Source organism: Megalops cyprinoides, chromosome 6 (assembly GCF_013368585.1).
Source record: "Megalops cyprinoides isolate fMegCyp1 chromosome 6, fMegCyp1.pri, whole genome shotgun sequence".
Classification (NCBI taxonomy): Eukaryota; Metazoa; Chordata; class Actinopteri; order Elopiformes; family Megalopidae; genus Megalops; species Megalops cyprinoides.
In genome coordinates, this window is record NC_050588.1 from 35,927,657 (window position 1) to 35,947,503 (window position 19,847).

General features: G+C 45.3%; 1 protein-coding gene across 4 annotated transcripts; it reads right to left on the minus strand.

The window, feature by feature from the left end:
- Nucleotides 1-1,597: 1,597 nt before the first annotated feature.
- Nucleotides 1,598-19,350, minus strand: LOC118779382 (phosphatidate phosphatase LPIN1-like). 4 transcript variants are annotated; one of them, XM_036531459.1, is made up of 21 exons: nt 19,273-19,350; nt 16,616-16,744; nt 13,272-13,472; nt 12,619-12,714; nt 11,591-11,820; nt 11,217-11,324; nt 10,656-10,764; nt 9,518-10,166; nt 8,870-8,963; nt 8,204-8,391; nt 8,026-8,119; nt 6,890-6,959; nt 6,644-6,736; nt 5,914-5,987; nt 5,190-5,328; nt 4,620-4,768; nt 4,406-4,492; nt 3,595-3,747; nt 3,364-3,478; nt 2,495-2,598; nt 1,598-2,067 (listed from the first exon to the last, which is right to left on the minus strand). In XM_036531459.1, exons 3-21 carry the CDS (start codon nt 13,461-13,463, stop codon nt 1,923-1,925), a joined length of 2,889 nt encoding a protein of 962 aa, XP_036387352.1. In that variant the 5' UTR covers nt 13,464-13,472; nt 16,616-16,744; nt 19,273-19,350; the 3' UTR covers nt 1,598-1,922. The 4 variants fall into 4 exon arrangements, with proteins under 4 accessions (XP_036387352.1, XP_036387349.1, XP_036387350.1 ...); XM_036531456.1 differs by having other exon boundaries at nt 5,914-5,990; XM_036531457.1 differs by lacking the exon at nt 19,273-19,350 and adding an exon at nt 17,629-17,707 and having other exon boundaries at nt 5,914-5,990.
- Nucleotides 19,351-19,847: the final 497 nt, after the last annotated feature.

Here is a 19,847-nt window from a genome sequence, read left to right on the forward strand (position 1 = left end):
CACTTTTCAAATGATGAACTCATCCAGAGTTTAGAACTAAAACTTGGACAGAAAATGTCTAAGACATTCCATCATATATATGCCGCTAGAAAGGGTCTTCTTTAGCATCATGTTTAATAGGACAGATTCTGTATACAGCTGGTGATGTCACACCACACAGTGCTGACCTTGATTTGACTGAGGAAGAAAACAGACACTTCTGCCCTGAGATATTGAATAGTTCAAACAGAAACATATTACTCACATAATAACACAGTCTTGACTGTGAATTATACCACAGTGGGACTGATAGCTGAACTGAAGTGTAAATTGTATTATTAGACTGATCTGAAGTATCTCTGGCAGAAATATGGGAACTATAAAATAATAGGCATTTATCCAACCCAGTAACCCTTGTAATTAAATATTGCCTGTCCATTTGTATTAATTGGGCATAAAGGAAATTAGTTGAAATGTTTAAAACATATCGGATTAGCACATATGCAAGCACATTTAATAACCATCAGACGCTAGTTTCCTTCCTCAAGAGTCAATTTATTCAACCCTGTTATGCATTTTATTTTTTCCCCATAGTCTCTCGTTACACAGAAGAAACTTATCTCTGACAGACTACAATATGGAGGGTGATGGGGAGCCAAGTGTTGTGACAATTTAAAACAGTAATCTGCACGAATTGTCTCACTTTCGCAAGTCTATCAACAATCCACAAAACTGATCTGTATCAGTCACACGGGTCTATGGCGCCCCCTGTAGTGTTTACAATGCCACTGCATGCCAACAGTGGACTTCTCACATTCAGGTCTGAAACTTAAAGGTAGCAAAGGGGTTTGCTAAAGTATAAAACAGTATATTAGGTGAAAGGATACACACAGTACTTCTTTACAGGGAATAATTTATACAGATATATAAATGCATGAGCTAATTATCACCACTGCTATAGTAAATTCTTTTTGGTTTTGTTTTTTTTTTCCTCCTGTCAATAGTTTGCGTCACTGCAAACGTCCATTTCAAACAGGCATTGAAATAAGTCTAGAAGAAAAGAATCATTCTGGTGACTTTGCCCAGATCAATAATGCTTTCAAACTAAGTTAATGGACAACAACATCAAAGATTCCAATCTTTGAAGAAGTTCAGGCTATGTTGTACCTCATCAGGTTTAGTCACCTTTTAGAATAAAGGCTAAAAAGACTTGTTTTATTTATGTTGTTGGCCAGGCTTATAGCTGAATTATTTGGCGACATTTCAATGTTGCAAATAAATACACAATTTACTATACGCTACACAATAACAAACTGAAATGAGGCTTAACTTAATTTATATAATATAACCTGTTTAAAAAGAATCCCACGACGACACTGTAATACAAAAGCAATTTTCTGTCTGGTTTCTCCACTAGGTCATTTAGGTGACGGTCCCTGATAATGCTACAGCTCTCTTTAAAACATTACCACGATAGCCCTTATTATGAACATTGTGAGAAAATGCCAATATTAAGTGCAAAAAGGCATAACCCTTGCATCGTTTCAGTGCTAGGGAGAAGGCATAGTCAGAGCTACAGTATGTGGCATTCAGAACCTAACATTGAGCACTTTCTCTCTGTGCACCGACGTTTACAATCATTGGCTGCACTTTGGTCTCGGTTTGCGACGTGGATCAGGTTTTGCAGAAGACCGGATGGATGCTCTTCATTAGTTATGTCCTCTGTTTCATCTTTGGTCAGTCATTGTAGCAAAACAGAGTCACAACTGCTAAAAGAGGGTTAAAAACCAGAGAGGCCAGGAGCTCCCTGTCACAATGTTACAACTGAACTCTTTCTCCCGAGTTTTGTCGGAGAGGAAGAGGAAGACTTAGGAGGATGGGGGAGTGAGAGAGGGGGGGAAAGAGAAGGGGTAGAAAATACAATCAGGCACATGAGAGGGCAGCTACAGCAGGGCGTTGAGGTCCACTTCTGGCAGGGGGTCTCTCCAGTACGAGAAGTGACTGAATTCTGGGTAGTCGAAGGAGGAAGTCCGGCCCCTCACGATGAGGGGGAAGACGTGCTCCACCAACTCGCTCAGCCGAGAGTACCTGCCACAGAGCCACTTCAGTCAATATCCTATATGCTGCTCATATATCAACTTTCATCCGCTCTGCTCTTTAAATACTGATCCTGCAAATGAAATTTCACTATTGAATCGGACTTGTTTTATGCACTTTTCTTACTGAATGTGATGCACTTTGGGAAGATCGTTGAAAGGTGTAATATAAATATGAAGGTAACACATTCTTTAATATTATCATTATTATCCTTTCAAGCCCAGTAAAAAAGTAACTAATTCACAAGTACATTTCTAATGTTTTGCTGAACTTGTTTCAAACAGGGGATTGACTAAATCGATGCAAACTGGGGACATGCAAGAGACACCATTAAAACATGTGCAGGTTGACATATGAGCCGCTCTAGAAGCGTGTCTGCCGGTTCTGCTCACACAGGCCCCTGTAGTTCGTTACTTACGATGACTTGTTCCCCTTGGTTTTCTCTTGGATGAGCTCCCCTTTGGGGTTAACAGTGAAGATCCGCGTCTCCGACACTCCCACCTGCTTGTAGGCATATGCGTCCTGCAAGGAGAGGGAAATTTTGTACTGAAACCTGCTTCGTTCAGAGCACAACAGGTAACAAAATGTAGGAAAATCTAACTATATGCATCTTTTCATCTAAGCTATGAAGGAAAACTATTTTTAATCGAGTTGCTCCATAAAATCTCTAACATAACTGGCACTGGAAGATTCAAATGGCATGGTTTGTCTGGAATGGCAAGAATTAGCAAAATACTTGGATTGCTGATCGGTAGTCTTAAGGAGTTACAAAGGAGGAATACAAATCTGTGTCATAATTAAAAATAACTGTTCTGTCTAATTCAAAGTTTTCAGTGTTAGCCCTCCAGCCCCAGGGGCATAAAGCATGAAGTGTATCAACCAGGCCTTTCAAATGCATTTTAATATCTTGCAATAACAAGTATGGCAGATGGAAAGGCCCAAAAATGAGATAAAGTCATAAGTGAGCTTGGGAACTTAAGTGTGAAGCTCAACAGGTGGTGAAGTTTGAAGATGAAGTATGAAGTACGATGCAAAAATGGAAGTGACTGACAAGTCTTGACCTACAACCACATCCTATATATTATCTCTGTTAGACTGAGTTGTGTATTTAGGTTACTTCATTGTTGAAAATTCCACATTGGGCTCTTCAAACATTACATTCCCTGACAGATGAGACAGACCAAAAATGTAGATGCTTCAACAACTGCTGACAAAAGGCTTGTGCTAATCAATGCAGAAATGAGGTTAAATACACACACACTGCTGAACGAGAGGCCGGGCTCTTACATTGGTCCGGTTCCCAAAGGCTGCGTAGAAGGGCTGCCTCCGTGGGTTAAAGAGGTCCCGGATGTCAGTGAGACAGGCGATCTTGAACACCTCAGGCTTCTTCTCAATCACCTCCCTGCAACAAAGAAGAGAGCGGTAAAACTTAGCGTCAGCGTGCTGCTGAATGACCTTAACTGTGTGATGGGCACATTGGAGACCGCTGTGATGGGGGGGGGTTTTCGCGAGACACACCTGTGCAGGGCGGAGAAGAGGCTGCTGGGGGCCAGCAGCACGGGGCCTTTGGGCAGCACAGTGCCCTTGTCGTTCACCCACTGCAGGTAGCCCTTAGTGATGTCAGCCATGCCGATGGCCCGCGCCGAGCAGTACAGGAACTTGTAGCCGTTCCTAACAGAGACAACAACTCAAGATGCAACTCAACACTCGCACAAACCCCCGTGGATCGCCAGCCTAATCAACCAGCCATCAAAAAACAAAGAGGCAATTTCTCTTTTTGAGACTGTCCCCTGTCACACCTTTGCTGAAAAATTACTGCCTCAAAGGCAAACTCAAAGGCAAAAGTCATCCCGATGAGCTGCTATACACACCCTCAGCTCTGCAGTCTCCGTCTGACTGTCTGGTCTTATCTTGCACTGCCTGTTTGTCTGGCTTTAGTCAACATCTCATTAACTGCTCATATTATTACCTCTCCTCCTCTCTGCTGTTCCCGTAAATGAGGTTTCACTTTTGAATTGGCCTTGTTTTATGCAGTTTTCTTACTGAATATGATGCACTTTGGGAATATGACTGAAAGGTGTAATATAAATACATAGGTAATACTTTTCTTAAAATGATCATTATCCTTTCGACGGCAGTAAAAACGGAGTAGCTAATTCACAAGTACATTTCTACTCTTTTTGCAGAGCTTGTTTCAACAGGGGATCGACTTAAACCATGCAAACTAGGGGACTTATGCATGTAATCTTATGTTATACAGAAGGGACTGATACATACTCTGATGAAAGTTAAATGCTGAGTACTCATGCTATATGAGACTGGCACGTACTGGTGGATTTTGTGGTAGAGCCTGGCGATGCCGTGATGAGTCCAGTCTTTCCCGAGCTGTGGCAGGATGTGTCCCAGGGCGTCTGACCTGTGGAGAGCCACCAGAATGTTCACATATGTAGCAGCACCTCAGCGCACCTGAAACGCTCTCCACGCCCATGTAAATGGACCGGTCTTTCTCTCACAGGTGATACTGGAGATGGGCCGGCACTCACTTGGTGATGGTGCCGTCGATGTCGGAGATGATGACCTTGTCGTCCCAGTTCCACAGGTAGATGGCCGCCTCGCAGCGACAGGTGCCCTGGTACTGAGTGGTGACGCTGAACACCACCTTGTTAGCCCCCTCGCGAAGGTTCAGGCGCTCCTGGGGAGAGGGGAACACGTGGATGAATCAGTCTCTTCCAATCTAAGACAGCAGCGGGCAACAGGGCTGGACGGTGGCTAAAAAAGGCAACTAAAACCTTCCAGACTCTGGCCCTCTATTTCTGGAGCTGCCCACACCTGGCCAGCACTAAAGACCTACAGATCAGACAGTCTATGAGCTGGGGGTAGCAGTGTAGCTTAGTGGTAAGGAGCAGGACTTGTAACTGAAAGGTTGCTGGTTCGATTCCTCACCGGGGCACCGCTGCTGCACATTTGGGAAAGGTACTTAACACGCAATTGTCTCAGTAAATATCCAGCTGTGTAAATGGATAACATGTAAAACATACAAGCTGTGTAAGCCAGCCTGGATACGAGAGTCTGCTAAATGAATGCAATGTAACGTAGAGAGAGCGGTGGCCTACGATCTGCTCGGAGGTGAGGCGCAGAGACTTGCGGTACATCTGGCTGAGACACTGCGACGTGGACAGGGCCTCGGACAAGCTTCCCTCCCGCGCTCTCCCCGAGTCGTCATCGTCGCTGGACGTCTCGCCCCGCTTCTCCCTGAGGACGACAGACGCAATTCACTCGGGTCACCACAGGGAGGCGCCACTGTGGCATGCGCTTTAGAGGAAACACTGATTTCCTCCCGAAAGACTTTTTGGAAAACAATTAACCCCACAGCTCCTTAGGCAAAAACTAATGCACAGCTGAAAAATATAACAGTCACACAAGGATAGTCATTTGCATTAATGAAAACATAAGCTTCTATTGAAAAAAGCAGTAAAGAAAATAGCAAAGACAAAAAACTATGAAACAACACAAATGGAAATATGCACCTATCAAAAAAGTGTTAAACAAATCAAAACTCTTATATTACAGCTTCTTCAAAGTAGCCAAAAATATTTCTTTAAATTAAATTTTTTGGAAAGAAATTCATACATAGACAAATATAAATTGTGAAACTCATGCCTAAGAAACAAATTTCAAACATTTAAGTCTTTCGATCAAAATACCTTTGAATGCGCGTTTCCCTTTATCTTAATCAGGTGTGTCCAAACTTTTGACTGGTACTGTATTTCCTGACAAGCCTAAAGACTGCTGATGGAAAGCTGGCAGAAGGAAGGACACAGAGGAATCCCTGCTTACTGTAAGCTGGAGGCTCCCTGGTCCGATGCAGAAGCTCCCATCGGGGCACCCTCCTGGTCAAGCTTGGAATTTGCCTGCTGCAGTTTGGGACAAAAATGAGAGCTGCACCTCCAAACTGAAACAAGCTACACACAGCAAATACCAGCCCATTCTAACACAAAACATGCTAAAGCTACATTCAGTCTGCAAAGTTTAAGGCCTCTGAAAAATGACTCATCATAATTCAGGAAATTAGAAATAAGATCAGACAAGAGCAGAGGGCTGTATCTCTTTCTATAAATACAAGCAAAGAGCTCCATAAGTCTATAGATGTAAAACTGAAACTGAGATGACATCTGCCAGTTAACAAGACTTCAAATGAGGCATGAGTTAAATTAAATCAATAACTGCTTTTGTTCAGCCAGGGGTTGCACGTAACAGAGCTGTTTCTCTGTAGCACTGATTCTCAGTCCTGCTCCTGGGGCCCCCTACTCTGCAAGTTTTCCATCTTTCCCTGCTCTACCTACCTGACTGAACTCATCAGTGGCACTTTTGACTAGCTGAGCACACCTGATTTAATCAAGATCAAGAGCACTAATTTCAATCAGGTGGTTTGGAGCAAGGACAGATGGGGACAGAAGGGACTCCAGGAGTAGGACTGAGTAGGACTGAGTGAAGAATTCTGACTGCTCACTTGTTTTGCTCCAATTTTAAATTCTTTTATGCAATGTAGCCTCCTGACCGACCGCACCTGTTTAGTGTCCATGTCCTTCCGTCTCCAGGAGAACCACCAGCGCCCGGATTTTTTGGGCATCCTGTCCTTCACCAGCTGCTCTATGCTGCTCTACAGAGAGGGAACCAAGGTTCATCACTGCATTGTAGGCCTACAACTAACCTCACTAACAGTCACTAATAATCACCACCAGGTTCATAATCAGCTGAGTAACAACAACAACAATAATAATAATAATAATAATAATAATAATAATAATAATACCTTTGGCAGATTCTTCTGAAAGGCTTGCATTGACAGGATCATTGGGGCAGCTACAGCCCAGTTATAATATCTGGAAGACACACAGTAACAAGAAAAAAATCGATTATTACCTCAATCAGATGGTAATGGACAGCACACATTAGCTGAACATTGGCTTCACAGGAGTACTGTAACATGAGCTATAGAGGAAAATGGTGTTCCACTTCACAAGCCAGAACTAATTTAGAAGACGTGATTTGAAACATTTATAATGCTGTTATACGATTAAGTGACAGGCAGAAGAGCAGTTAGCGTTTAGAGAGAGGAGCAGGACAGACCGGAAGGGATAAAGAGAGCAGAGCTGGTGCTGTCCATCAAGCTGTTTGCTGTAGGGTTTCAGGAAAACAGGGGAGGAACGACACTGATGGATAGCATTTTAGATCCGGGTGATCGATAACGGTGTTTTTAATGAGGTGTAACGCAGGCCAATTTAACAGAAGCAAGGAAACCACGTTAAATAAGAGATGTTATAATGTAAGAGGAAATACAGGAGATGAAATGGAATTACAGCACAGAGCACAGAATTACCAACTTCAGACAAGACAGTAAAGACAAAGTCAGCTGATGATGGGGGGCCTGGCTTTGGGAGCAGTGCTGCTAGACAGACGGCAAATATCAGTGACTTCATATACGAAAAGGAGGCAACGTCAACAGCACAGAGTAAAAATGACGAGGAATGGGTGAAGGATTGACGAGGAGAAAGGACTTGAAAGGGACATGAAGAAAAGGAAAAATGGGGATAATTCAAATGGAACACTTGCTGCGCAATGTGAAATAGACCGAGTATGAAACTTAGAAATGGTCAACCAAAAAAGTATGATTAGAGGAGATTTAGAAAATTATGTCAATGCAAATTATCCTGTCATATAGTGTGACTGACACATTTTCCTCCTCTCACATAATCTTTCAGTTCAGAGTAATCTGATAATGAATAGCTGAAGCAGGAAATGAATTTAAATGCAAGTATTTAAACTAATAAATCAATTGTATCATTCAAGTGCACCCTTAATAGATACTGATCTTTTCCACATATGAAGGTTTATTTTCCCTGTCCTCTAAACACTCCCAACCACACAGACCAAAGGAGGAGAACTGACTTTGAGTTGATGCAGATGACCAGGTTGGGGTCCTCGATGATCCCGGGGTTCTTGACGAAATCCTGGAAGCTGACGATGTGCTCCAGAAACTTCTCTGAAAAAGGAGAGAGGAAAGATGAGGCTCGTCGTTTTTCCAGAATGAAAAAGCAGAGCCGTGTTCTGTGACCTGCCCCGTTACCTTTATTGATGTGGCTGGTGTCCACCGCCCCGCCACAGAGGGACATGGTGACGTCCAGCAGGTCCGCCGTGGAGTCGGACAGGTAGTCGGTGCCGCTGTCCATCGCCCCGCTGCCCACCGACTGGGGGGACTGGTTTCCCGACTGAGAACCCGCCTCCGCCCCCATCCGCGACCCCGACTCAGTCTCGCTGCAGGAGGGAAACAGGAAGTGATGTGTGTCATTGGGCGTCAGTTCAGAACCCTCAGTTTGAGTGCAGTTTTGTCTTTCAGCAAATGTGTATTAAACACATTTGCTACACTTTGGCATAGTTGCTAAGGTACAGGACTTGTAACCAAAAGGTTGCCGGTTCGATTTCCCACTGGGGCACTGCTGCTGTACCCCTGGGCACGGTACTTAACCCACAATTATCTCAGTAAATATCCAGCTGTATAAATGGATAACATTGTAAAAAAAAACTGTAACCTATGTAAACTGTAATCTCTACTAACTTTGGACACACAAGATGACATCCCAAAACAGGTTTTGACTACTAGTTGCCATTATTTGCCTAAATTTATCTTTGGCATGAAAATGGTGTGATTTTCAGTGTCACATGCATTCCAACCAGACAGTTCTCAGAATTTGGCCAGGGTTGTACTTGGACAGGAAATGGAGACCAGCTGTACCTTTTAGGGAAGTAGAGGGCTGCAACTTCAGGGTCCAGGTTGGACAGATCATCCAGGTAGATGTCTGAGGGCCCCAGATGCTGACTTCTTTTACCTGCATCAGAGAGCAACACAGAAGACAGAATTTCAAGGCGGAAGTGTAGGCTGAAATAAAGGCAACAGCATTCAGCATACAGCATGCCCTGGTAAAGACTGAGTGATTGGAGTGGTCATGCCCTGGTAAAGGATGAGCGATTGGAGTGGTCATGCCCTGGTAAAGGACGAGCGATTGGAGTGGTCATGCCCTGGTAAACGATGAGCGATTGGAGTGGTCATGCCCTGGTAAAGGACGAGAGATTGGAGTGGTCATGCCCTGGTAAACGATGAGCGATTGGAGTGGTCATGCCCTGGTAAAGGACGAGAGATTGGAGTGGTCATGCCCTGGTAAACGATGAGCGATTGGAGTGGTCATGCCCTGGTAAAGGACGAGCGATTGGGGTGGTCATGCCCTGGTAAACGATGAGCGATTGGAGTGGTCATGCCCCTGTAAAGGAAGAGCGATTGGGGTGGTCATGCCCTGGTAAACGATGAGCGATTGGAGTGGTCATGCCCCTGTAAAGGAAGAGCGATTGGAGTGGTCATGCTAATCCTACAGCGAGCCCCACTCACCTCTCTTTCTCTCCTGTGCATCTGCCTTGGCTGCTGCCTCTGAGGAGCCGCTCTGGCTCTCGGCCTCAGCACCGTCCGTCAACTTGGTGCCCTCTGTGGCCTGTCCCCTCTGGGAGCTCTCTGCTGCTGTCTCCGTCAGCACCTCCTCCTCCGCTCCCCCCGCGCAGTCCCTGCGCCCCTGATCGGCTCCCTCCGCCACCTCCCGCTCCTCGGGCTCCGGCGAGGCCCCCATATTGGCCGGCCTCTCTGGGCGTGGCGCGTGATGCCCCTCGGCCTGCTCTGAGGTAGGGCTCTGTTCGGGGGAGGCGGTCTCCTCTGCCTGCAGGGTCTCCACCTCCGGCTCTGCGCCCCGCAACTCCGGGGGGGTCTGTGCTTGCAGGGGCAGCGGGGACTGATTCGGGGTGGAGTGGGAGGTGCACTGCGGCTCCTCCAGCGGCAGGCTGTCCTCTGGGGGCAGAATTTCGGCGGTCCCGGGCCTGGGTTCGGGCCTCAGAACGGTCACGCTGACCCCCCGGCCAGCGCTCACCCCGGGATCCGAGCCCATGTCGAAAGAGTCCTGCCGCTGGATGGTGCGGAAGTGTGTCTTCTCAGAGGGGTGGAGAGGAGACCCCCGCTGCACCTCCACCAGCGTCCTCTCGCTTTGACAAACCTGTCGGAGGAGGACAACGGGTTACACCCTAAAACGTGTATCTCTGATCCTCAAACGGTCACTCCAAAATCTGCCAAAATCCCACCACCAAATCCTGTTGAGACATTTCAGAGAGTAGCATGATCTAGACCAAAACAAATATCTCAGCACTGCAGTGGATCTCTTATGAAACATACCCTAAGATCTGGGGGGATATGAGAATGATGCTTTGAATGGCAAAAGCAAATTAGAACATACATGCAACAGCGGGAAAGAAAGTAAAAGTTATTATGCATTACAGTGCACACCCACACACTGCTCTACTTCCAAATGTTTTCAGTGCTCAAAACCCATGTCGGCAGCAGCAAAGAACCCTGCTTACTGCTGTTTGATAATTCATCAGGAGCAAACATAACAAAAACATGAGAAAATACATCGAGATAGAGCAGGATGTGTAAATGCTTCTATGAGGCCTGAGAACGGGAGTTTCCCTGGGCGTCCTGTCCTTACTTTTGGAAAGCCCCCCCAGTTCCATTGCATCTGGGGGCCCAGCGCCTCCTGGGGCTTCACCAGCAGCTCCGAGTCACTCTTCGGGGAGGAGGGGCGGCTGTAGAACACGCTGGAACACACAGAGACACACAGGCCCAGGCGTCAGCCTGATCACGCAGCGTGAAACGCACCCGCCACCACACCCTTTCACACACTGCGAGCGTAAGAGCAAGAGGCTCCCGACGTGCCTTCAACAGAAAGCTGAAAATTCATCTCTTCAAGCTTCATCTCCAGTCTACCTTCCTCTCTATCTATCCTATCTATCCCTGTATTCTATTAAAAAAGCACTCTAGGCTAGTTTAGCACTTAACTCAGTATCTTACTGACCTCTACTTTTTGATAACTACTCTTAGCATTGTGATGCATTTATTTGGAAGTCGCTCTGGGTAAGATAGATAGATAGATAGATAGATATGTACTTTATTAATCCCAGTGGGAAATTAAGAGCGGCTGCTAAATGACGTAATGTAATATAATGTATTGTAATGTAAAGTAATGTAGTAAAGAGCCTTTCACCGTTACCTCTCCGAGGGGGACCACTCTCCGTCAGAGTGGGGGTGGACGTCTCGGGACGGGGTGCTCCCCATCTCTTCAAACGGCTCCTCTGTAAGGGAGTAGTACACAGACTTGCTGTCCCAAACAAAAAGAGGAGGAAGCCCTTTCAGTGACCGCTCTCAGAGTGTCAACTACCAAATTATCTTCACTGCATAAGGACAGACATTTAAATACAACAGAATATTACATTTCATATAAAGCGGAGTGTCAGGAGGAAAAATCTGGGCATGACAAGGAAAAGAGAAAACCCTTCAGAACAAATGTTACAGTGTGTATAAAGGCAGAACGCCTTTACCCCAAGGATTCACTAACATTCCTGACAACGTTTTGGAAACGCAAACCTGGCCAGCATGGGAGACAGCGGGTCCTCCCTGAGCGCCTCCGTCTCCCCGGGGTCCCTCTCGTCCGAGGACGAGCTCCCCTCCTCCCTCAGGTAGGTGTCCAAGCGCACCCGCTTGCGGCGCCGTTTCTTCCGGCGGGACGCGGTGCTGGGGGGTGCCTCGGACGCCTCGCAGATCTCCGGGACCTCGATGGGGATGGGGGAGGTGCAGAGGTGCGCCGGGACCCTCTCCTGGGGGAGGACAACACGCTCACGTGAGTGGCAGCCAATCACAGCGTGAGCGGACCAACCAACCTCCCTCCGCTAACTCATTAGCATGTTACAAACTGTAGTAATTTGCTATCTGCATTGAATTACATTAGCATACATTCTTATCCAGAGCAACTTCCAGCACAACACTACAGAAGTGTATCCATCCAAGTTGATTGAGTAACAGTGTCAGACTAGGTTAACAACACTCCCAGACCAGTGAGTGAAAGCATAATACTGTTCAAGCGTTACCACAAGTTAACTTGTGCTAACCTGAAACTAGATAGCCTAGAAACTAAGGCAAGCCAAGTACACAGACTACCATACATCACAGTCACCAGATCACAGAATCCAAAACACACTGAGATGTTCCATAAAAAGCAGGTAATTCAAAGCAAGTAATATCTTGTTATAAATTGTAGGAGAGAAACGGCCCACTGCTTCAATACAATTTTTTTCCATAACTAACAATCAGATTTAGTTAATTTCTTCCGTAACTAATAATTAGAAGGGTGGTGTACACTAAAACAAAAAAACAGAGATTTAATTCACCTTGGTATTAGCTACAGCTGCTGAGGCAAGCCCAGGAGCACAGAAACAAGCATGACCATTAAAAATCTCAAAAGTTTCCCGTCCAAACATTAAAAAGCACCATCACTCACAATGCAGAGATGGCATACAACCACCTCCAAAATTAGATTACCTCTGTGCTTAGATCTCTGAGCATCATCCATAACCACAGCCCCACCAGGTGTGGCCCCCGTCCCAGCAGATACTGACCTCCAGATCCTCGCTCTCCTCCACGAAGAAGGCCTCTCCATTGTCCCCCAGCTTCATGTGAAGCTCCACGGGTTCGCCATTGATCTCAATGTCCACCTGTAATACAAACGCAGGTGAACGGGACTGTCCCTTTGAGTGAGACAGTATCCCTGAGACTCTTGAAGAGAGAGAGACAGTGACTTTGGCCTGTGTCCCTGAGACTCCTGTAGAGAGAGAGACAGTGACCTTGGCCTGTGTCCCTGTGACTCCTGTAGAGAGTGAGACAGTGACTTTGGCCTGTGTCCCTGAGACTCCTGTAGAGAGAGAGACAGTGACTTTGGCCTGTGTCCCTGTGACTCCTGTAGAGAGTGAGACAGTGACTTTGGCCTGTGTCCCTGAGACTCCTGTAGAGAGTGAGACAGTGACTTTGGCCTGGGTCCCCAGGACTCCTGTAGAGAGTGAGACAGTGACCTTGGCCTGTGTCTCTGTAACTCCTGTAAAGAGTGAGACAGTGACTTTGGCCTGTGTCCCTGAGACTCCTGTAGAGAGTGAGACAGTGACCTTGGCCTGTGTCTCTGTAACTCCTGTAAAGAGTGAGACAGTGACTTTGGCCTGTGTCCCCGGGACTCCTGCGGCGTGAGACAGCACCAGCAGCCTGCATCGCCGGCACTCACCACTTTCTCCTTGGAGCGCAGCACCCCCAGCTTCCCGAAGCGCACGTGGAAGGGGGAGCACTGCAGGGACCCGTCGGGCTGCCGCACCACGATCACGTCGATGCCCCCCGTGAGAGTGGCCGGGTTCAGGCCTCGGTACAGCTCCTTCACCGTCACAAACACCGTCTCCGCCAGCTGCCCCACGTAGTTCATGGTTTGGGACTGCGGGGGGGGGGGGGGGGGGGGGACAGAGAGAGAGACGAGAGGGGTGAGGAATGACACACCTGTGCAGCAGGAGTCCAGATTTGCTCACCAGATGCTGAGAGGTGGTGTAATGTGACAAGCTGTGAACGTAGAAGGCAGTGTTTACACCACCACAACACAATGACAGCACGACCCTGACGGCTGCCACAACCGCAGGGTAACACATTATTCACACTTTCAGCTGACAACTATCAGCAGAATCTTTTACGCATTAAAAATATTGAATACACACATTGTACTACCAAATATGCAGCATTATGACAACAGAAACAGAACACCATTATAATGTCTTGGGTTCCAAGCAGTGCTCTTAGTCAGGACACATCCATCAAGTAAATTAAACATAAGGATAATATCTTTATGTTAAAGTGCAGGTAAACACACCTCGCACTATCTGAAAGAAATAAACCATGAACATGGTACATATATTCACAAAACGAGGCCAAAAATGGCCAAAATGTAACAAGTTCAAATTACTTCATGTTAATGTGCTTAACATTCACATTAAAGTGAAGGCAAACGCACCTAGCACTATCTGAAATAAATAAAAAAATTGAGCATAGTACACAAAGCGAGGCCAAAAATGGCCAAAATGTAACAACTTCAAATTACTTAGTGTTCTGTAGTTGCTCTACAGTATAACTACCGTACAACAACAAGCACTCATATCTCTTATAAAACAGCCAGAAAAAACACACAGCACAAAGGCCATATTTACTCAGAGACACTGCAATGGTAAAGCAGCGGTTAAAGAATAATATTCAATGTGAAAAAACTCTACGCGACAGGTTACTGAACAAAAGGTTTGCTACTCCTCATGTCAACTATGCAAAAATGAAACGCCTGACCCAACACAACTAAATAAAATCAGTGAAAACAGAATAATGTACAATAGGATTAAAGATAATACTAGCAGGTAAAAGAACGAAGATGGCACACATACATTTTTCTCAGCTAGACGTCCTTAAGTGCTCTCAAACCTTTATTACAGTGCCCAGACACGTTAGTCTGAGCAAGCGTCTAACCTTTGGAGTCACACCAAATCATAAGCAGCTGCCATGGCTTCACAGGTGAAGGTCTAACACTTATCTACAGTTTACCACCAAACAGCAAACAGGCCTGGATGATGTCATATCCTATAGGCGCAAATGACGCACAGCCATACCATATATGGAGTTCCTGAAATCCGTATTGGACAGGAATCCAGATGAATCTACATTCACATCAGTCTTTTCAGCCTTTGAGGTGTAATCACTGACACTGAGGTGTTACAAAAACTAAATGAGAAGCATGTATAAAGTTTAAATGCGGCACTTTAGGTTGAACTACAATGAATAAATGATAGGAAAATATATGGAAATGAACAGGCAGAACATCATAGGACATCATTGGCGTTTCCCACTGAACACCTTCACTGCACTTCATTTTTAAACAGTTCCTCTTTGCAATGCCCATGATACCTACAATAAATGATGGGAAAATATAATATGAAATATGTGTCCTGTGGTATAACCACATCTGCCAGCCATTCAAAGCAGTGTAACCACTAACAGCAATGCCAGCACTAGCTTAACTTCACCAAGCAGCTATAACAGCAAAAAAACAGCGTCTGGGGGCAAATCATAAATGTTCCGTATGATTTACACTGGTCCAGGTGTAAACTTCAAACAGAATGGATCTCAGTCTCACTTCTGTCATTTCAGTGCGAAGAATGAGGTAGACGAAGTCAAAGCATAACAGTTTTCATAATGAGTATATTCAGCAGGTCTGAACACGCTAGCCCAGGTGCTCTGAAACAAGCTGCTTGCTCAAAAAGAGCCACAGTTGCCAAGAGATGTCTGCTTGCTGGCAAAACCTGAACATACCAAAAAAAGGCCTTTATCTGGCCGATGATTCAAAAGTTAAAAGTTCCAGGCCGCAGGGCCCAGCCAGCACACTGAATGAACGCCTCACCGACTGAGTCACTCAGGACCAACAGCCCTGGCCTTCACTAATTTTTCCCATTTATTCTCTATTCTATGCTTCTACAAACCTCAGGCACAAGTGGTGCCATATATCGATTGATTGAGCGGGTTCGACGAGATGTATAATACATTAGAGCATAATACATTTTTAGTCTTACAGCAACCACAAAACACTATCTAATATATGCAGACGCTGCACTGTTTCCTAGTTTCATAATGAACAGGCCAACATCTGCTGAGACAGTCCTTGTTTCTGCTGATAACTTCCCTTCACAGCAGAAATTACTGTAACAGAAAGTAAAAAAAAAAAATCCCTTGAAAGCTAAAATAAATTGGATTATACAATGATGAACCATCATCCAAACTAAAACAGGATTAAAGATGTAAAATCATCTATAATCTGTAATTAATACTAAACTCAGGCAGGATTGAGACAAAAAAAAAAAAAAATCAAAACTTGAACCAATGGGAAAGTAAGCTGTTTAAATGCTTACCCAAAGAGAAGGGTGGAGGTGGCCCTTCCCCACTAAACCCTGTCTCCTGGACCCCCGAGCAGCCATCAGACCCCAATACTCCCAGCATCCCCCAAACTTAGCTCTCCCAAGGGGGTGTCCTGTCCCTCTTCCCAAGTCGTCTTTTCTCTGGACCCTAAATCCACACCCCTCCTCTGCAGGTCACGTCCCTCTGTCCGTGCCCCATGGGCAGTGCGGTGTCACCTCCTGCCTCTGTGCCCTGCCTATATGTGCTGCCCACAGCAGCCTTCTCAAACACACTTGTTAGCCCCAGTTTGTCTAACCCTTGTGCAGTATTAAATCAGCTGCTGTGTATGAGAGAGTCCCAGTACATTCATCCACCCACAATCCCAACCCACCTCTTTCTTCCACATTCTCACTCACACACACACACATACATACACACACACACACACACACACAAATCCAAACCCACCTCTTTCATTCACACTCACACACACACACACAATCCCAACCCACCTCTTTCATTCACTCACTCACACACACACACACACACACACACACACACACTTCCTTTTGCACAGCGGCACATGACAGTAGGGCAGTACTTGTGCAAGCCAGCAGTTTCTGAGCAGACTGGCTGCTCCCGTTACACGGCACTCACATGGGCTTCACACGGCTCCGCAAACGACCGCTGTGAGCGGGGGCAGTCCGGGCACGTTCGTCTCCAGCGAGAGCTCGACCGGGTCACTCCTTTCCGCCGTGAACACTGGGGACCAGTCCATCAGCCACACTGGAAAAACCAAAACCCACCTCATGGCACCTCAACCAGAAAGAAACTGCTAGGGGTCCCGAGAGGACCTCTTACTGATAATGTTAAGAACACAGGCATAAACACAGCGGTAAGCTGATGGACGGTGGCAGCAGGCAGGTTGCGTGACATGGATAATGATAATAATAATGTATATTATAATAATAATAATGGAAAAAAAGCAGCATTCTGGAAAGGGGATGTGAGAGTGACTGCTAGCAGCTCGCTGGAAAGGTCCCGGCATGGGATGATGCCGATTGTTTGTCCTAGTTGCTCTGTCAGGAGTTTCTGGTTGTGGTTTTTTTTTTCTGATACATGATTTCGCAAAAGGATCTGCAATGGCCAGCAGTTTCGGAGCCCGGCGACAAAGCCCCAAACGCACAGGGTCAGCTGCGGGACCGGGACGCTGTGAGGGGAATGGAGCGAGGGGAGACGCCGGGAAAGCCCCGGGCAAGACCGAGCCAGCCCTCAGGAACTCCGACAATTTGGCGTGTGAAAGCAAAGGAATAATGACTGGCCCTCAAGTGTTCACGAAGTTATTACATTATGTAATTGTGTGTGTGTGTGTTTTTTAAAATTCATGTGAACATGACATATTTTGTCTTTTTGTTAAACTTAACTTTGAATGCCGCAAGAAGCTTCCATTGCTTATTCACGGAATGTCAACAACCATATAGTAGATCTATTTTATCGGTAAGTAGTAAGAAATCTTACCAAAACTTCATAAGCACGCTGAAAGCATGTGGACTTTTTTTGCATTAGCCGTGGCCTTCCTTCTTATGGGAAGTCTTAAAGTATTGAGACCTGAAACGTCCCCGAACGTGAACCCCGCTGAGGAAACAAAACCTGTTTCACGCCCGACTTACCGGGTGAGTTCATCTGGCAGTCATGTGATTGATTTGCATTACTGCAGTGAAGATAGTGTATCCATTTCCTTTCCGGCAGACGCTGCTGTTCTAAGCAATGCGTCTATCCTGTGTGGTACGAGACCACAAACATCTTTTGCATTGATCCGCCTAACTTAACCCAACAGAGCAGCTTGACGTGGGTGGGGAGCATTGAGGTGTAGTGGTAAGGAGCAGGACTGAAAACCAAAAGGTTGTCGGTTCGATTCCCTTATGGGGCGCTGTTGTTGTACCGTTGGGCAAGGTACCTAACCCACAAATGCCTCAGTAAATATCCAGCTGTATATTAATGGATAAAACCGTAACCTCGCTCTGGACATGAGCATCTGCTAAATGGCAATAATGTAATGTAACGTGAGCACAATGACAGACAACGCCCGCGTTTTGTCCGGGACACAAGACTTGCTTGGTTGGCCTCCTTTAAAACAAAGGAATGCAGTATTTCTATGGCCCTGTTTAGTTTAGTTTCGCTGACAGAAAAAAGCCTGGCCTCCAATACTCTGTTAGTAAGCAGGAAACACCTTTGCGTTACCCCAGATCGCAATGTTTCAATGTACAAAGTACCCCATGATTTTCATCTTAGGCTAACGCCTTTAGCAAAATAATCAGCAAGCCAACAATAATAAACAAGAATTCACAAGCGAGCTGGTATAATGCTGCGTTTAAAATAAAAAAAACGCACTTATTCCAGCTTTCTTACTAGGTATGCACCTACATTTACATTTTACTTGATTAGCTAATTAGTATTTTTATATGATCCATAGCTAGTTGACTTGATACATACTAGTCTTACTAAGTATGCTACCCAACTCGCCGACAGTTTTGCCTTTAAATGTAATTGTCACTCGTGCAAGTCCACTAACCAGTCTTGGCGGTAACTAGTTAAAAAGCATCCTAAGCTCACTTTCTCTCGCCCGATCTAGTTTCTTCAAAATATGGTTATGACACTTTTGAGTGAGCTGTCTTCACACGGTGACACAGCAGCTGGGTAGCTGGCAAGCCAGCAATCTCAGTAGCCTGGAGTAACCTAACTTCGACGTGGCGTTTAGCGCGGTGCAGGATCACCCATGAATCATAAATCAATCACAAAGTTTCACTCTGTGTTTGGAAAGGAAAAAAAACACAGCAAGGTAACTAGTGCCGTTAATCGAGATATTGACCGTATGTAACCGCCAGCTGTTTAGTTAGATTGAGTGCTCTAAAGTTACCTACTGTTACCTACCTAGCTGGACTCGTCAGCTTTTAGCTTGCTCGCTCGCTAACTAGAAGCTAACAGCATTGTAGTTACTTAGCGCGGGAGTTAGTGCTGTAGCTAGGTACTGATATCCAACAGACTCGTATGCCGATGCAGTTAGATACATAGTTGTGGAAACTGTATTTCAAACAAGGCTAGCTGCCTATAGACACCATTTAAATGAGAGCTAGCTAGATAACGTTACTAAACCCACACCCATTTTATACTGCTATTTGTTTCAATCCACCAGCCTCAAATTTATACAGAATACTGCATTTAACTAGCCAGTTACTAGTTATATACCACGATATAACTAATGGCTTACAAGCACTTTCATTGAAAATGTTCCGATCAACAACATTTTAGCTTACATTATCAGCAGCCTCACACTCTCCAGGGCATTGTTGTGATGCGCCTTGCCGACGCTTCCTACTTTTTGGCGCCTGCGCAAACCGACCATCTGCGCTGAAACGCTCCAATTCAGACTATAACCTGGAAATTTAGCTAATCTGGGCGTTTTCCTGTTTAAAATAAGAAGTTCCGGTTAAGTTGAAACGGCGGAAAGCGAAGGTTCCGCTAAGAATATTTACAGTTGACAAAGCTGGAAAGGAATTTCCAAATTAAAATAGACTGCATCATTTTAAAGTGCTTATTTAATATCTTTGGGAATGCGTAAATTATGTAATTGCCTATTGAAGATGTTTTCCTGACATGCTTCTTTAAAAACGACATGAGAAATGTAAGAATAATGTTTCTTCATTGTTGCCAAAATACAGAAGTAGCGACCACAATAACTGTCAAAATATATTATTTTATAGAGCATTTTCCAGGATTAGTCTATTGATAGTGTGTAATATACCGCATTGTAACAGAGTATCACAAAATATTTGGATTATTTAAAATTTGAACAAAATATGTCAAAAAGACAGAACATTGCGTGTGGCAG